The sequence below is a fragment of the Entelurus aequoreus genome, linkage group LG25 (genome assembly GCF_033978785.1).
Source record: "Entelurus aequoreus isolate RoL-2023_Sb linkage group LG25, RoL_Eaeq_v1.1, whole genome shotgun sequence".
NCBI classification, from domain to species: domain Eukaryota; kingdom Metazoa; phylum Chordata; class Actinopteri; order Syngnathiformes; family Syngnathidae; genus Entelurus; species Entelurus aequoreus.
This window is the reverse complement of record NC_084755.1, coordinates 34,128,212-34,148,015: the sequence shown is the minus strand read 5'-3', so window position 1 is coordinate 34,148,015 and position 19,804 is coordinate 34,128,212. Positions and strand designations below refer to the sequence as shown.

The 19,804-nt window shown below is 38.8% G+C and overlaps 1 protein-coding gene across 2 annotated transcripts in view; it reads left to right on the top strand.

Annotated features, from left to right (window-relative positions):
* Positions 1-19,804, top strand: part of tspan4b (tetraspanin 4b) — a 114,560-nt gene that overhangs the window by 90,106 nt on the left and 4,650 nt on the right. For both annotated transcript variants that reach the window (XM_062036255.1, XM_062036254.1), the window contains exons 2-7: positions 3,824-3,893; positions 3,987-4,178; positions 8,858-8,932; positions 12,183-12,278; positions 14,703-14,816; positions 18,896-18,979. In XM_062036255.1, the coding sequence (XP_061892239.1) occupies positions 3,825-3,893; positions 3,987-4,178; positions 8,858-8,932; positions 12,183-12,278; positions 14,703-14,816; positions 18,896-18,979 (630 nt within the window). In that variant the 5' untranslated portion in view covers position 3,824. The remainder of the gene's footprint in view (positions 1-3,823; positions 3,894-3,986; positions 4,179-8,857; positions 8,933-12,182; positions 12,279-14,702; positions 14,817-18,895; positions 18,980-19,804) is intronic.

Below are 19,804 nucleotides of genomic sequence, written 5' to 3'. Positions count from 1 at the left end.
ATCAGATTTAATTTTTTATTATCTATAGCAGGGGTGTCAAAAGTGTGCCCCGGAGGCCATTTGCGGCCCACAGCTAATGTTTTAAGGCCCACGGCACATTCTAAAAATACTATTAAAATAAACAAAAACATAACAAAAGTGAAATAAAAAAGCTTAAAGGTGAAATGTAATTTAGAAAAAGTTGCAATGTTGACTAATAAAACAAAGCTGGTTTTTTTCTTTCAAACTGTCATTGCTCAAAACATAATATTGAATCAAAATCAATGTTATTATGAATTATTGACCTATCCAAGGTTCCCATTACTTCACATCAAATATTCCACTAAGGAAAAATATTTTTGGTGGAAGATTTCGCATATTTTGTGTGTTTTCCATTAAAAACATAGTTTTGTTTGACAAAAAAGGGCGGAAAACAAACAAACAAAAAAACAACATAAAAAAAACTAAAACATTTTGAAATGAGGAATAGATGTGAAGTTGATGTAGACTCCGGAGATTTAAGCGTTAAATATAAAATGTATGTATGCCCTGGCACACCATTATCATCATTTCATGACCCAAGCAAAACACTTTATACACTTTTATACTAAAATAAATACACCTACAACTTATTCAATAAAAACATAGAAAAAACTACCAGCAGCGGTAAAGTTTAGATCCATGAAGGAAAGAAGAAAGTGAATGTATGTTTATAACTGAATACATTTACATATGTATACACATTTGGTTTCTTTTTTTATTATTGTTTTTAATGAATGAATTAACGTTTATGACAACCTTTATCCAAAACACTATAGAATGTGAGATATAACAGGATAATGCATAAGTTTATCTTTTTTTTTCAAAACGCTTACAAAAAAGTGGGACCCCAAAAATTTACTGTGGGACCCCATTTTTATGACTTGATGGGGTCCCTGGGACCCCATTTTGAACATTCCTAGCGCCAACACTGCTGTCAACAGAGGAGAAAAAATGCTTTATTTAGATAAATATATTATTTATAAAGCAAGTTGGAGTATCATTGGCAAATGTTCACCTAGTCCCGGCCTTGGCACGCATATATGTGTCCTCTTTTTGGCATTTCACAATATGGTCAGCCTAACTTAGTACATTTAATTTATTTGGAATGAATATATGTTCTTTTATTAATTTCATAGTATGTTTGTCAGCTAGTTCTTAACCTAAATGTTAACACTGAATTAGTCATCTTACCTTGATTATAATCATATTCAATAATGATATCTACCCTACTTACAGTTAACAACCTTGTCAAACGATGTGTTAATCACTGATATTATTATTTAACACATTAACTTCAGGCTTAAGTCAGAGTCATTAGAAAAATCATACTAACCAATTGCACTGCATAAGAAGGGACTCATAAATAACTGACGAAAAATAAATCTACATGCTGTTATGTTGTATTAAAATTAATAAACTGAATTAACCTTAACTAAACTGTCTATAAAATTAAAGTGGAAATGAAAATACAGATTTATCACTTTAGTCGTAATTTTTGCGCTTACAAAACTACTCTGACTGTGGCTCCAGATTGTTTTCTGTTTGTTATTGTCATTACTGCCACACGTGGTGAAAAAGTGTACTACAACTGAGTGCCGTTGCGGCCCATATGGACCACAGCTGAGAAAAAGACACTGTTTGGCGGCCCTCTATGGTTAAAAAACACTGAGCGAGGTTGATTCATTTTCAAGTAATACATTCATTATGATAGCCCTGTGTAACATATGTAACATCACACATCGCTCTCATTAATTAGTAATATTTTATGATAAAAATAACCAGAACTAATAGTTGATACAAAGTTGATTATACATACATGTCCTTTAAAGCTGACTTTGAAACAATATGTTGCAAAATAGTTGTATTTGTAAATTAAGACAACGTTGACGTCTAATGTTGGACCCACGTTGTTAGTTGGGAAATGACCAAAATTCAATGGTCAGATCAACGTCACAACCTGACATTGATTAAACGTCGTCAATAAGCATGTTGTTTCAACGTTACATTTGTGTTGTACAAACCCCGTTTCCAAATGAGTTGGGAAATTGTGTTAAATGTAAATATAAACGGAATACAATGATTTGCAAATCATTTTCAACCCATATTCAGTTGAATATGCTACAAAGACAACATATTTGATGTTCAAACTGATAAACTTTTTTTTTGTTGCAAATAATCATTAACTTTAGAATTTGATGCCAGCAACACGTGACAAAGAAGTTGGGAAAGGTGGCAATAAATACTGATAAAGTTGAGGAATGCTCATCAAACACTTATTTGGAACATCCCACAGGTGAACAGGTGGGTGCCATGATTGGGTATAAAAGTAGATTCCATGAAATGCTCAGTCATTCACAAACAAGGATGGGGCGAGGGTCACCACTTTGTCAACAAATGCGTGAGCAAATTGTTGAACAGTTTAAGAAAAACTTTTCTCAAACAGCTATTGCAAGGAATTTAGGGATTTCACCATCTACGCTCCGTAATATCATCAAAGGGTTCAGACAATCTGGAGAAATCACTGCACGTAAGCAGCTAAGCCCGTGACCTTCCATCCCTCAGGCTGTACTGCATCAACAAGAGACATCAGTGTGTAAAGGATATCACCACATGGGCTCAGGAACACTTCAGAAACCCACTGTCAGTAACTACAGTTGGTCGCTACATCTGTAAGTGCAAGTTAAAACTCTCCTATGCAAGGCGAAAACCGTTTATCAACAACACCCAGAAACGCCGTCGGCTTCGCTGGGCCTGAGCTCATCTAAGATGGACTGACACAAAATGGAAAAGTGTTCTGTGGTCTGACATGTCCACATTTCAAATTGTTTTTGGAAACTGTGGACGTCGTGTCCTCCGGACCAAAGAGGAAAAGAACCATCCGGATTGTTATAGGCGCAAAGTGAAAAAACCAGCATCTGTGATGGTATGGGGGTGTATTAGTGCCCAAGACATGGGTAACTTACACATCTGTGAAGGCGCCATTAATGCTGAAAGGTACATACAGGTTTTGGAGCAACATATGTTGCCATCCAAGCAACGTTACCATGGACGCCCCTGCTTATTTCAGTAAGACAATGCCAAGCCACGTGTTACATCAACGTGGCTTCATAGTAAAAGAGTGCGGGTACTAGACTGGCCTGCCTGTAGTCCAGACCTGTCTCCCATTGAAAATGTGTGGCGCATTATGAAGCCTAAAATAGCACAAGGGAGACCCCCGGACTGTTGAACAACTTAAGCTGTACATCAAGCAAGAATGGGAAAGAATTCCACCCGAGAAGCTTGAAAAATGTGTCTCCTCAGTTCCCAAACCTTTACTGAGTGTTGTTAAAAGGAAAGGCCATGTAACACAGTGGTGAACATGCCCTTTCCCAACTACTTTGGCACGTGTTGCAGCCATGAAATTCTAAGTTAATTATTATTTGCAAAAAAAAAATAAAGTTTATGAGTTTGAACATCAAATATGTTGTCTTTGTAGTGCATTCAACTGAATATGGGTTGAAAAGGATTTGCAAATCATTGTATTCCGTTTATATTTACATCTAACACAATTTCCCAACTCATATGGAAACGGGGTTTGTAGAATATTGGTTGGGAAATGACCATATTTCAATGGTCAAATCAACGCCACAACCTGACATTGATAAAACAAAAAGCATGTTGTTCCAACGTTATATTTGAGTTGCTTAACGTCAGGACCTAATTCAACAAGTTGTCAACGTTGTTTCAATGTCTCGTGCCTGCTGGGAGTACAAATGAAAATGACCCGCCTTATGTCTTATCTCTCCCTATTTTGTCTCTGCAGGATGTCTGTATCCTGCAAATGTCTGTGCTGCGTCAAATACGTGATGTTTGTGTTTAACCTCATCTTCTGGGTGAGTATTTTGCACAGCTGTGATTTCACCAAGTGACATTTCAATAAAACATACATTCTAATGATGCCTTTTAATGTCACATCTGCGGAATAGTTGGGAGGATGCGGGTTGTTTGGCGTTGGAGTTTGGCTGTCCTTCACCCAGGCAGAGTTTTCCTCTCTTCCGCTCTCCTTCCCATCCCTCTCGGCGGCCAATCTGCTGCTGGTCGCCGGCGGGATCACCATGGTAACGGGCTTCCTGGGCTGTCTGGGAGCCCTGAAGGAGCAGCGCTGCCTGTTGTTTATGGTAGGACGGCCTTACATGATCAAATAAGCACTTTTACCCCTCTCTTCAATTCTTAGTCAGAGAAAGTCTGTCATTTACTTACGACTGGGCTGTCAAACTTCTTTTCACTGAGGGCCACATGGCAGTTGTGCAGAGGGATGCTTGTAACAGCGATCACATCATGATATTAATGCACAATCGCCCATGCATTTGAGTGTTAATTTCTCTCCCTGACCACCTGAGGGCACCACAGACTGTGGATGCTTTTAAAAAATGCTTAAAAACCCTACTTTTTTTTTTTTTTAAAGCCTTTTTTTAAAGATATATGCATACTAATTTTAACTATTTGGCTGTTCTAGTTTTTATTATTTTTTATTTTTTATTATCTTTTTATTTTTGTTTTTTTTAATACACTGTAGCACTTTGACGTTGTTTACTCAATGTAATGTGCTTTTTACAAATAAAATCTATTATTATTATTATTATTATTATTATATTAATTTATTTTACGTGCAAATTGATGGATAACCTGCTGTGAAATCATAAGTCAGGGTGACAAGCAGATATTTAACTATTTATTTTTACAAAAAATGTTTGAATGATGCTAGTATAATGATTTCTGCATGATCTGATTTTATTTAAAAGGGAAACTGCACTTTTTGGGGGTTTCTGACGATCGTTCACAATCTTTATGAGAGACAATAAGACAAAATTATATATATATATATTTTTTGCATTCCAACATGTAAAAATAAATCAACCAATTCTACCTCTCATTTAAAACATGCATGAAAAACAGTCGGCAATACTTCATTTACATTCGGTGACCTGTATAATAACCAAGCTGTAGCAACATTGTTATTGTAAGAGCAAACACTGAGGAACTCGTTTTCTATCGAAGTAACGCTTCGGTATTAGCCGTAAAAGCTAACTACGGCAAGAGATAAGATAGCTTGTACAACAACACGAAACGCGTTTGATACGACACCAATCTGTACTGACTGAAAAACATGAACAATCATATTACAGTATCTGTCAAATATTAGCACACATTTCATGTTTTGTATGTACACAGCTAGCCAGACAGCGTATGTACTGTAGTTGTACTAACACTCATGATGTGCTGCGTGTATCATGATCAATAATAAAGTTTGACCCACTCGATGGACAGTTGGGCATTTGGTCCAGCTGGCCGGGGACTTTTTTCCCGGTTTATTTGGGTAATCACTCCATTTATGATCGAATAGCTTGGCTTCAAGTTCCACATTTTGCAGCTTCGAGTCATGCCAACCCCACTCTCTCGTTGTCACGACGAGGGGGGGTCACAGTTTACTGCGAGGTTTGTTTCCCCGGGATGCAAACGGACTACTCTGGACAAGGCGTGCAGGTAAAAACATGATTTAATTCCAACTAACACTCAACGAGGTACAAAACGGAAAACAACCCGAAGGCAAGCGTGCCTTTCGCACGCGGAAGCTGAGGCAAAAACTTAGGACATGAAACTATAGACATGGACCTCATGAAACTGTGGCATGAAATAACTAAGACTTACTTTGCAAGGCATGAAGTAAACAAACAGCATAACTATGGTATTGCATGAAACAAGCAATGACGCCGCCAGGACGACTGACTGGCAAAGACAGGCTTAAATAATGGTCTCTTGATTAGACCCAGGTGCGTGTCCCGAACACCAGAGGCAGCCGAAACTAATAAGTCGCCATGGTAACTAAAACAAACAAGGGTGCACAAAAACAGGAACTATGGAGTCTAAAACTAACAGAACATAACAAAAACATGATCCGGACCACGGATCATGACATTCGGCTCCCGTCTGCTCCAACGTCTTACTCTTCCTTTGTACTCGCTTCTAGAAGCAGCAGTTCAGCCTCTGTATATTCAGCGTCAAAAAGATAAGTAATCTTATAGATAAATAGTCGTGTTCGTTGTTTGTTACCGAATCTGCCATGATTAGAAGACAAACACGCCTTTTTTTTCTGGAAGTAGGAACACACTTGTTGCCAGAAGTCGGAACGTGCAATGCTATGGACGGAAACAAATGTGCCGAGTAATTAAGTTCCGGCAAGAATTAAAATGACCAAAATATGGTTAATATTGCACATATTACATTTTGTTATGAAGTTGTCTGTTACTACATTATATATATACTTGCAGTGTGTACAAACCCCGTTTCCATATGAGTTGGGAAATTGTGTTAGATGTAAATATAAACGGAATACAATGATTTGCAAATCCTTTTCAAGCCATATTCAGTTGAATATGCTACAAAGACAACATATTTGATGTTCAAACTCATAAACTTAATTTTTTTTTTGCAAATAATAATTAACTTAGAATTTCATGGCTGCAACACGTGCCAAAGTAGTTGGGAAAGGGCATGTTCACCACTGTGTTACATGGCCTTTCCTTTTAACAACACTCAGTAAACGTTTGGGAACTGAGGAGACACATTTTTGAAGCTTCTCAGGTGGAATTCTTTCCCATTCTTGCTTGATGTACAGCTTAAGTTGTTCAACAGTCCGGGGGTCTCCCTTGTGCTATTTTAGGCTTCATAATGCGCCACACATTTTCAATGGGAGACAGGTCTGGACTACAGGCAGGCCAGTCTAGTACCCGCACTCTTTTACTATGAAGCCACGTTGATGTAACACGTGGCTTGGCATTGTCTTGCTGAAATAATCAGGGGCGTCCATGTTAACGTTGCTTGGATGGCAACATATGTTGCTCCAAAAGCTGTATGTACCTTTCAGCATTAATGGCGCCTTCACAGATGTGTAAGTTACCCATGTCTTGGGCACTAATACACCCCCATACCATCACACATGCTGGCTTTTACACTTTGCGCCTATAACAATCCGGATGGTTCTTTTCCTCTTCGGTCCGGAGGACACGACGTCCACAGTTTCCAAAAACAATTTGAAATGTGGACTCGTCAGACCACAGAACACTTTTCCACTTTGTATCAGTCCATCTTAGATGAGCTCAGGCCCAGCGAAGCCGACGGCTTTTCTGGGTGTTGTTGATAAACGGTTTTCGCCTTGCATAGGAGAGTTTTAACTTGCACTTACAGATGTAGCGACCAACTGTAGTTACTGACAGTGGGTTTCTGAAGTGTTCCTGAGCCCATGTGGTGATATCCTTTACACACTGATGTCGCTTGTTGATGCAGTACAGCCTGAGGGATGGAAGGTCACGGGCTTAGCTGCTTACGTGCAGTGATTTCTCCAGATTCTCTGAACCCTTTGATGATATTACGGAGCGTAGATGGTGAAATCCCTAAATTCCTTGCAATAGCTGCTTGAGAAAGGTTTTTCTTAAACTGTTCAACAATTTGCTCACGCATTTGTTGACAAAGTGGTGACCCTCGCCCCATCCTTGTTTGTGAATGACTGAGCATTTCATGGAATCTACTTTTATACCCAATCATGGCACCCACCTGTTCCCAATTTGCCTGTTCACCTGTGGGATGTTCCAAATGATAAATGATAAACGGGTTGTACATGTATAGCGCTTTTCTACCTTCAAGGTACTCAAAGCGCTTTGACAGTATTTCCACATTCACCCATTCACACACACATTCACACACTGATGGCGGGAGCTGCCATGCAAGGCACTAACCAGCAGCCATCAGGAGCAAGGGTGAAGTGTCTTGCCCAAGGACACAACGGACGTGACTAGGATGGTAGAAGGTGGGGATTGAACCCCAGTAACCAGCAACCCTCCGATTGCTGGCACGGCCACTCTACCAACTTAGCCAAATAAGTGTTTGATGAGCATTCCTCAACTTTATCAGTATTTATTGCCACCTTTCCCAACTTCTTTGTCACGTGTTGCTGGCATCAAATTCTACAGTTAATGATTATTTGCAACAAAAAAAAATGTTTATCAGTTTGAACTTCAAATATGTTGTCTTTGTAGCATATTCAACTGAATATGGCTTGAAAATGATTTATTGTATTCCGTTTATATTTACATCTAACACAATTTCCCAACTCATATGGAAATATAAAACATTGATGGAGGGTTTTGAAGTTGTTCTAGAGGGCTTTGCTCTCATCAGCCGCATTTTCCAAGCGGTTTTTATTATCTTTAAAATCCGGAAAAAAAACCAATGTGTGTTCTTGTCTCTCATATTTATTGTGAACGATAGGCAAAATTTAATACAAAAAAGTGCAGTTTCCCTTTAAGTTTAAAAGACATGCAATTGTACGAGCGCATACAATTTTTCTGTCACAATCTTAACAAATTAGTGTGTTTACTAAGAAAGATGAATAAGTCTGTGAAAAAGTGCAATATATTTATATGTACAGTAATATATTTATTTATTTATATATATTTATATATATTTATTTTATATATATATATTTACGTATATATTATTTATATATATTTATTTATTTATATATGCACCTTATTGCTTTTTTATCCTGCACTACCATGAGCTTAGGTAACGAAATTTTGTTCTTATCTGTGCTGTAAAGTTCAAATTTGAATGACAATAAAAAGGAAGTCTAAGTCTAAATTATTGATGCATATTATTTATAGGCTTTCCCGGGCCACATAGAATAAGGTGGCAGACCATGTCTGGCCCCTGGGCCTTGAGTTTGACACCTGTGTCTTAGAAGAATTACAAAAAAAATGTAAAAAAATAAGCTTACAACTATCTTCCTCCCTCTTCGCAGTTCTTTGTGATCCTGTTGCTCCTCGTCTTGACAGAAGTTGCTCTCGTTCTGGTCATACACCTCTTTCGTGATCAGGTAAGCTCACTGTCAGGTTCAAACGCTGATGACATCTATTAAACAAGACAAGAAGCAAAGAATCAAACAGAGACAGAATTGAATTTGGACCCAATTTTGAGGAGAGACGCGGCCACTGTACTCTCTGTACAGTCTTGCACCACGCTCTGCCCAAAGATTGCACTCCTCCTTCTTTATTTGACTTTCTCCCCCCACAGCTGCTTCCAGAGGGAAGTGGGTCGTAAACAGCGTTGCCTTTAGTTAACGAACAATTCAAAAGAAGCGGTCGTAAAATAGTTCAAAGAGAGTTGCATAAAATACTTCAAAAAGAGTTCGTCTGGAAGTTGGGCAGATCCTGCCATCTGTCCGCTTTGAAGTCCCAGTGGAGTTTTACGAGCCTTCCTCCTGGTAGTCCCCAAAGACAGCTCCCGTCTCCCTGCCGGGAACTCAATGTAATACAAAGCTTTTGTGATCATTTAGAAATAATTATTCTAAAACTCACTATCTACACACGCCAGTGGTATTGGAATTCAACCCATAAAAAGGCCCCAAAAACGTTTTTAATTTTTCATACTCTAAACCAGGGGTGTCCAAACTATGGCTTGCGTGCTAAGTGTGGTGCACCGGCATCCTCAGTTTGGCCGGCGAGACGTCATGAGTTTAATAATGAATCTGTGGGGTGTTTTCAAATAAATGTTAAATATATGATGATCTTGTTGCTGCAACTTTGCCACTATTTTATGGACAATGTGAGTATATTCAGGTCAATGATCATGAGTTGTGCATTGAAATGAAATCAGCACAGCATTTATCTGTATGACCCAATCAAACAACCTTTGCAAAAAGTCAGTGTTCAAAAACAAGAAAAAAAAATACAAAAATGAGGGGTATTTTATTTGAACTAAGCAAAATTATCTGCCAAAAGAACAAGAAAATTTGGCTTGTCAAGACTTTCCAAAACAAGTAAAATTAACTAACTTCAATGAACCCAAAAATACCTTAAAATAAGTATATTCTGACTAATAACAAGTGCACTTTTCTTGGTAGAAAAAAAAAAGAGACCTTTTTGCTCAATATGTTGAAAAATATTCTTAAATGAAGTAAATGCTAGTGCCATTATCTTGACATAATGATATGCGCTCGGCATTACATTTCTTGAAACCAGCAAACTTATACTAAAAACTAATTTATTGTTCTTAATGGAAAGGCAACAAGGCAAGCGCTTGTTACTCTCGGGGTCTCCTAGCCGCTCAGGCAAATCATATGGTCAAAAAAGGCATTTTTCCATCGACAACATGACATCATCGCGCCAAGTGCGTGCTCTTTCAGTCAATTAGTGCGCATATATACAGCCCGGCCCCCGGCCAAAATGTTTTTAATTGTCATTTTGAGGACTTTATCTGAATGTGCATGAACTATTTCTGTTCAAAATTGTTTGAAATGTTAAATGTTTAAATATTAACTGTCAGTTTACTGTACTGTGCCAACTGTACTACTATATGAGTACCTATTTTCTATTGTTTCATTGAAAATAAAACAGCAAAGTCCATTTGGCTGTCATCTGTTTTAATTGTGAGGCACAATTGTGTCAAAGTCATGATTATTTTTTTTCACTCTTGAAATAAGAAATGATTACTTTAAAAAAGTAGTTTTATACTTGTGAGTGTTGATGACACAGCTTTGCAACAGTTGATATTCTAGTTGCAAGCATGTTTTACTCAATATAGGTCATCAAATCTCAGCAACAAGCTGTAATATCTTACTGAGATCATTTAGGACCAACACACTTAAAACAAGTAAAACACTCCAACCTAAAATCTGCTTAGTGAGAAGAATTATCTTATCAGACAGAAAATAAGCAAATATCACCCTTATTTGAGATATTTCATCTTACTTATATTTCAGTTTTTGCAGTGTAGTCACGGTGCACAAAAAGTCAACACACATGGTCACACATAACACAACTTTCTCACTGAACTTTGTGGATATTATAAAAAAAAAAAAAAAGAAGGTCCAAGCACCATGAAACATTCCATAGTATACCCATTTAAATTCATTACAATGCATTATGGGTGCTGCAAAGAGAAAAGGAGAAATAGGCATGGCCAAAGATAGGTGTGCCAAGCTTGTGGCATCATATTCAAAAATACTTGAGGCTGTAATTGCTGTCAAAGGCGCATCAACAAAATAATAAGCAAAGGCTGTGAATACTTATGTACATGTCATTTTTTTGTTTTAGTAAATTTGCAAAATTAAAAAACCTTTTCACATTGTCATTATGTAAAATTTTCACATTGTCATTATGTAAAATTTTCACATTGTCATTATGTAAAATTTTGAGGACGAATGTGAATGTATTCCATTTTGGAATAAGGCAGTAACATAACAAAATTGTGGAAAATGTGAAGCGCTGTGAATATATTCCGGATGCACTGTATATACACTACCGTTCAAAAGTTTGGGGTCACATTGAAATGTCCTTATTTTTGAAGGAAAAGCACTGTACTTTTCAATGAAGATAACTTTAAACTAGTCTTAACTTTAAAGAAATACACTCTATACATTGCTAATGTGGTAAATGACTATTCTAGCTACAAATGTCTGCTTTTTGGTGCAATATCTACATAGGTGTATAGAGGCCCATTTCCAGCAACTATCACTCCAGTGTTCTAATGGTACAATGTGTTTGTTCATTGGCTCAGAAGGCTAATTGATGATTGGAAAACCCTTGTGCAATCATGTTCACACATCTGAAAACAGTTTAGCTCGTTACAGAAGCTACAAAACTGACCTTCCTTTGAGCAGATTGAGTTTCTGGAGCATCACATTTGTGGGGTCAATTAAAGGCTCAAAATGGCCAGAAAAAGAGAACTTTCATCTGAAACTCGACAGTCTATTCTTGTTCTTAGAAATGAAGGCTATTCCACAAAATTGTTTGGGTGACCCCAAACTTTTGAACGGTAGTGTAAGTGCTCACTTGCTCAGTACAGATTTATTTTTGCTTATGACTTCCTGGAAATCTTTATTATGGGATTTTTTAGAGAGGAAATAGTGACACGGTTATGTGAATACACGTAAAAGCCCACAGAGGAAGTGTACCTTCCTCTCCGGCAGGGCTAGTGTGGCAGAACCAAATATAATATTTAACAGGACCTTTTCAAAGATGGATTGCATGATGATCAAATTTCCAAAAACGCACTAATTGGGAAAGTTCACCAAAAGTTTTTCTGCACCCTCTTATGTGGTTCCTCTATTTGTTTCTATTTTCCAGCTGGATTCCAAAGCACAAGGTGACTTAAAGGAGGGGATGAAGACTTACCAATCAGACCCTGGGCTGAAAAAATCCTGGGATAATGTCCAAAAAATGGTAAGAATTTAAAAAACACCAACTCAAAACCTGCCACAACACAGCACAATATCAAACTACTAATTTGACAAAAAAAGTTGGTATACATTTATGATATTAATATATGTTTTTATTCTCCTAGTACATTTTTTTTCTTATTTTGCTCCTCAGAAGATTAAAATAAAAATCTCATCTAATTTCAAAGGGGTGGACGATACTGCAAAATGTGGTACCAGGCAAACACGATGCTCGTACCGTCGATACCAAGAACACTATTGATATATTTTACGTGACATTTTTCAAAATCTTTGCATGAGTTAGCAATTTTCTCATGAATGTGTTGAGTATGACTGTAATCAGAACAAAGGATGAATAAAAGACAAGACAAACAAGACCATTTTTTTAAACAAAATTATTTCTGAACAATTTGATACAGTGATATTAAATAGGCTGACCATATCGTGAAATCCCAAAAAGAGGACAGATATATGCGTGCCAAGGCGGGCAGCACGCCAAGGCCGGGACTAGGTGAAAATGTGCCTATATATAAATATATAGGCAAAATGAGACACAGAAGGAGTGGCATTACCATGAATTGATTAACGTGGACCCCGACTTAAACAAGTTGAAAAACTTATTGGGGTGTTACCATTTAGTGGTCAATTGTACGGAATATGTACTGTACTGTGCAATCTACTAATACAAGTTTCAATCAATCAATCAATCATTAAACACATCTTTCTGTGGCAGCGACGGAGAAAGTTGTACATGTAAACAAACTACGGTGAGTTCAAGGACCGCCAAAATTAGTAGGACAAAACGGCGATGGCCAAATACTGCTATCAATGAAGCATAAACACAAATATATTAAACAATGGGATTTCTAACAATTAGGAAGGTTTGTGTTATATTTGTCCTCCTAGAGAAACATTAGTCCATCCATCCATCCACCTTCTTCCGCTTATCCGGGGTCGGGTCACGGGGGCAGCAGCCTAAGCAGGGAAGCCCAGACTTCCCTCTCCCCAGCCACTTCGTCCAGCTCTTCCCGGGGGATCCCGAGGCGTTCCCAGGCCAGCCGGGAGACATAGTCTTCCCAACGTGTCCTGGGTCTTCCCCGTGGCCTCCTACCGGTCGGACGTGCCCTAAACACCTCCCTAGAGAGGCGTTTGGGTGGCATCCTGACCAGATGCCCGAACCACCTCATCTGGCTCCTCCCCGGATGGCAGAGCTTCTCACCCTATCTCTAAGGGAGAGACCCGCCACCCGGCGGAGGAAACTCATTTCGGCCGCTTGTACCCGTGATCTTGTCCTTTTGGTCATAACCCAAAGCTCATGACCATAGGTGAGGATGGGAATGTAAATCGACCGGTATATTGAGAGCTTTGCCTTCCGGCTCAGCTCCTTCTTCACCACAACGGATCGATACAGCATCTGCATTACTGAAGACGCCGCACCGATCCGCCTGTCGATCTCACGATCCACTCTTCCCTCACTCGTGAACAAGACTCCGAGGTACTTGAACTCCTCCACTTGGGGAAGGGTCTTCTCCCCAACCCGGAGATGGCACTCCACCCTTTTCCGGGCGAAAACCATGGAGTCGGAATTGGAGGTGCTGATTCTCATCCCAGTCGCTTCACACTCGGCTCCGAACCGATCCAGCGAGAGCTGAAGATCCTGGCCAGATGAAGCCATCAGGACCACATCATCTGCAAAAAGCAGAGACCTAATCCTGCAGCCACCAAACCGGATCACCTCAACGCCTTGACTGTGCCTAGAAATTCTGTCCATAAAAATTATGAACAGAATGGGTGACAAAGGGCAGCCTTGGCGGAGTCCAACCCTCACTGGAAACGTGTCCGACTTACTGCCGGCAATGCGGACCAAGCTCTGACACTGATCATACAGGGAGCGGACCGCCACAATAAGACAGTCCGATACACCATACTCTCTGAGCACTCCCCACAGGACTTCCCGAGGGACACGGTCGAATGCCTTCTCCAAGTCCACAAAGCATGCACCCTCAAGGACCCTGCCGAGAGTACAGAGCTGGTCCACAGTTTCACGACCAGGACAAAAACCACACTGTTCCTCCTGAATCCGAGGTTCGACTATCCATCTTTTTCCATTTTTGAAAAAGTTCCAAGGAGCCACTGGGGCGGTGCTAAAGAGCCGCGGGTTGCTGACCCCCCGGTATAGAGACTAGCAATATTCAGATGGATCTACCTACCTCTAGTACATACAGTACTTTGAAGTTTAACTGAAGTTATTTGACTTGTGCGCATTCATTTTATGAATGGGTGACACTGAGGATTGATTTATTACACACCTCACCTGGTGTGTCACACCAAGGCATCCACGATTTAACTCTACATTAGCCGAGGACTTAACTGGCAATTGTAGTACACGACCTGTTATTAATGCATTTCTATATGTTTCCTTTCCCAGTTCAAATGTTGCGGCGTAACAAACAAAACCGACTGGTATGAAGTGCTCAATGGAACGCTGCCATCGTCCTGCTGCTCCGTTGGGATCGACCAATGCACTGACGGATGGAGTGAGGTCAGTGTAATGCTTACTCAGCAACAAGGGGGCTAAAAAAAAACCCTGATCTTTTTATATGAGATCTAAATGTTCTCCAGATGTGCGCCTGTGAACATGATCAACAGCGATTTAAATGGAATATTTCATGTAATTGGAGCAAAATGAGTTGGCCACTGGCCAGACTGGTATACTGTTGCCTGGACTGTTCTCTGCATACCTAAAACATGCATTATAGGAGTCAGTAAACGTGTCAGTGTTTTCTCAGGTGTATTTAAGTCCAGTTCTCCAAAAGCTTGAACAGTATGATCCTGTAAAAGAAGAAGGGGGGGGAAAAAAACATGTGTTTTCCTCATTAAGTTTGCGTTATTGCACCCGAGTGTACGATCCTCTGTCCACCAATCGACAGACTGCTTAGTCCAGTGGTGTCAAACTCCTTTTCATTGGGGGCAGGGCCGGCCCGTGGCATAGGCCGTATAGGCAAATGCTAAGGGCGCCGTCCATCAGGGGGCGCCACGCCAGTGCCACAAATGTTGGAGAGAAAAAAAGAAAAAAAAAGTTGGTACTATTATTTCTAAATACAGAAAATAATCCCACGTTGATTAAAATGCAAAGTAAAGCCTATTTAATAGAAATATTATTTGTTACACCATTACGGCCCCCCGCCCCCCGTGGACGTCACCACATAAAAAAAATCAACACAAAATGTCAAAATGGCCAAAACTGTCAGGTGCCCAGGGAAGAAAAAAGAGAAAAGAAGAGGAGAAACGAGAAAAAGACAGAGGTAGCAGGTAGGTAACGTTAGCCTACATGAAATGATTTGTCTGTTACAGAATGTGATAGTAACCTGGCTTTTTAGCATTGAGCTAATGTTACATGATTCAGCAATTGCTAATCAATAAATAGCTAGTTCTGTTTTAACGTCGGGTTAATATTGTGGAGGGGGCTAAATTGTTATGGAAAATAATAATGTAACGTTAGGTAATTACAGTACTCCCTGGTGTACAGTAATTTGTAAGTCATTCTAGTTAATGCAATATTAAAAAGCACAAATAGAGAACTCTGTAGGATCCCCTTTTTTTGTAATATAGTTGTTAAAGTCATACTGGTTTGATATCTTGTTTTGTGCAGTGCCTTATTTATGTTGTATTTTTAATTTATTTTATGCAACTTGTTGACACGTTTTATTTTGTGTTTATGTATGTAAAAAATATTGTATTTCATATATTCATTTTTTGTATTCATTTATTTATCCATATTTGTTTTTATCTTGTTAACTATTCTGATTGTTAATTTGCTTTCTTTAAGTAAAAAAAAAAGGTCAAAGACAAAGCTATTCGGTTTCTTGTGAGTATATACACTTCACTGCCGATGTGGGGGGGCGCCACCTAAAATCTTGCCTAGGGCGCCAGATTGGTTAGGGCCGGGCCTGATTGGGGGCCACATCGCAGTTATGGTTGCCCTCATAGGGTCGCTTTTAACAATGAGTAATATATGAATATACATGTATGTATATAATACGAAGCCCCTAAAGCGGGGGTGTCCAAAGTGCGGCCCGGGGGCCATTTGCGGCCCGCAGGTCATTTTTTAACGACCCCACGGCACATGCTAAAAATATGATGAAAAAAAATGTAAAACATAAAAAGTGTTATACAAGAGTAAACAGGTGAAATGTAACAAGAAAATGTTGCATTATTTACTCTAATAACACAAAGCTGCCATGCAGGCTGTTTCTTAAAATAATCATGAATCAAAATCAATGTCATTATGAATTATTGACCTATTCAAGGCTCCATTTACTTCACATTAAATATTCCACTTTGAGATATTTTGGGGGGAAAATGTTGCATATTTTTTGGTTGCCATTTAAAAAACAACGTTTTTTAAAGAAGACCCTAAAACAAACAAACAAAAAACACAAACAACAATAAAACTTATAACTGACGGATAGATCTGAAGTTGATCTTGACACTATTGTGGTAAAAGTAAAAAAAAAATGTTGGATTAATTTTTTTAAACTTTACTGAGCAGTACCCTTTTGGATGCCCAATCATTTTAGTGGGACTTTTTTTTTTTTTAAGTGTCATTGCTCAAAATGTTGTTATGAGTTATTGACCTTTTTAAGACTCCAATTATTATATAATCTCAAATATTCCACTTTAAAATTTTATTGGGGGAAAATATTGTTTTCCTTGACAGAAATGGCATACAACTTAAATCTTTAAAAGTGTTACATTGACAGATAGACCTAATGTTGATCTAGAGATTTAAACCTTGAATAATAATAATAATAATAATAATAATAATACTAAATAATGACAAATTTTTAATATTTTTTTTTGACCAAAACCTTTTGGGGTCCCCAGGATCAAGTCTGAGTGGAGTCCTGAATATATCTTTTTTTATACATATATTGCATTGGTTTTTAAAATAAAAAATATCAAAATGGCCCGCGCTTGCTTTGATTTTTCAGTGTGCGGCCCTCAGTGGAAAAAGTTTGGACTTAAGAGAATTGACAGAGTGTGTGTACCTTCAGTGCGCAGTGCCTCGTTAAAATCCAGCCGCAGTCGCTTAGGAGGTGAAGTGTGTCTCTCTTTACTAGCATGTTGCTTTTGTAGCTGTTTCAGCAGATTTGAATTGCTAGGATAGGATCTTTGATCCAAGACACAACTTACATTGAACTAAAATGTTCTTTTCTTTGTGGTCGACAAAAGAAAAGTAGTGAGAATATCTCCATGTTAAGAAACTCGGCTTCGGGCTTCGCCATGTCTTGTTAGTAAACAAAGATACGCCCCCTCCCACACACACACACACACACACACACACACACACATACACATATACAGCTTCCTTGTGGCCTCTTCTGCAGCGCTCCAATAAAACACACTCAGATCTTCTCAGTTTCTAGCCGATACTACATAAAAAAATAACGTAAAATAACGCAGTAACGCATCATGTAGTAACGGTAACTGAGTTAGTGAATATAAAAAATAACGCGTTAGATTACTATTTACTATTTACTTTGTAGCGCGTTAGTCCCAACACTGCCCTTAATACATTAATAGATGAAACAAGTCAATCATCCGCTATACTTTCAATATCTTGTGTTAATGTGATAATTGTTTTAATTAAAATGGCACACCTTCGACTTCATACAACAAAAAGCAAAGCACTGACAAAGAAACTGGAACAACAACTGATGCAGTCTGTTTTATTGTTGTTGTTTTTTTTAACATAATGTATATATAAAATGTGTTATTTTATGTTCTTTTAGAGCTTATGTGTCAAAGTCAAGGCCCGCAGGCTGGATCCGGAATGAATTATCTATTTGATTAGTATTATAACCGGCCCGCAGGCCACAGCAGTATTGGTGTAGGATATTTTGCACGTACCAATACTCCATCAGTGCTACGAAATTTCAAAATGGGGTCCCAGGGACCCCATCAAGTCATAAAAATGGGGTCCCACAGTAAATTTTTGGGATTCCACTTTTTCGTAAGCGTTTTGAAAACAAATGATAAATGTATGCATTATCCTGTTATATATCTCACATTCTATATTGTGTTTTGGAAAAAGCTTGTCATAAACGTTACTTACTTCATTAAAAAAAGAATACAAAAGAAAACCATTTTTTATGCATATGTACATTTATTCAGTTATAAACATTAATTTACTTTCTTCTTTCCTTCATGGATCTAAACTTTAGCGCTGCCAGGTTTTTTTTTTTCTATATTTTTATTGTATTATTTTCAGAATGTGTTTGTTCTATTTTTTGGCTAAAGCAAGACAAAGAAAACAATCTGAAGTTGTCTTTATTTTTTTGTTTTAATGCCATGTTGACCCGCGTGTGCACAGATTTTCTTCCATGCGGCCCCCCTGAGCCAAAATGAGTTTGACGCCCCCGTTTTAGAGAACTAACCTTCATCAGTTCATTTTCTGTAACACATATCTCTGGTATTAACACTGTTTCATTAAACCAGGGGTGGATAAAAAAAGATAAAATATTATAATAAATGTTATACCTCGTAGTAAACCTATAGTAGTCAATAATCATAGACACTTATGTTGTCTTTTAATTCCATGTTTGTGTCTTTTTGCAGCCATGTTACCAGAAAGCGCGGCAGTGGCTGCTGGACAACATTCCATCAGTGTTGGTGTTCGGCGTGTGCATTGGCGTCGTGCAGGTATTGTTGCGTCAACCAGCTCTTCCTCCCAGGGAATCTAACTTATGGGTCAATCCCAAGTTCTTTTGATGACATATATGCTGAATAAGAAGGACCATCAAGACAGAATAGGAATATTATCAAGTTTTACTGAAATTTCAGGAGATCAGCCCACACCAATACATTCATATCGGCTACTCGAGTTGATCTCCCATTCAAACGGAAAAAACTACTCTTTAAAGAAAAAAGCAGCACCACCCATCCCCCAGAAAGGGATGCCTCTCCCTTTTGCAACACTGATAAGGCAAGAAGGGGGGGATGTATTCACATTCCAATGTCTAAGACACTAAACATCCATCCATCCGTTTTCTACCGCTTATTCCCTTCGGGGTCGCGGGGGCGCTGGAGCCTATCTCAGCTACAATCGGGCGGAAGGCGGTGTACACCCCGGACAAGTCGCCACCTCATCGCAGGGCCAACACAGATAGACAGACAACATTCACACTCACATTCACACACTAGGGCCAATTTTAGTGTTGCCAATCAACCTATCCCCAGGTGCATGTCTTTGGAGGAAGCCGGAGTACCCGGAGGGAACCCACGCAGTCACGGGGAGAACATTTGCAAACTCCACACAGAAAGATCCCGAGCCCGGGATTGAACCCGAGACTACTCAGGACCTTCGTATTCTGAGGCAGATGCACTAACCCCTCTGCCACCGCGCTAAACACTAAACAGACCTGTGAAAACAAAGAGAAACTGGTAGAATATACAAAGGAAAAGTACTAGGTGCTCTAAACATGGCTATGAATAGAGAAATAACTCTTAAACAGATATGTATTCTCC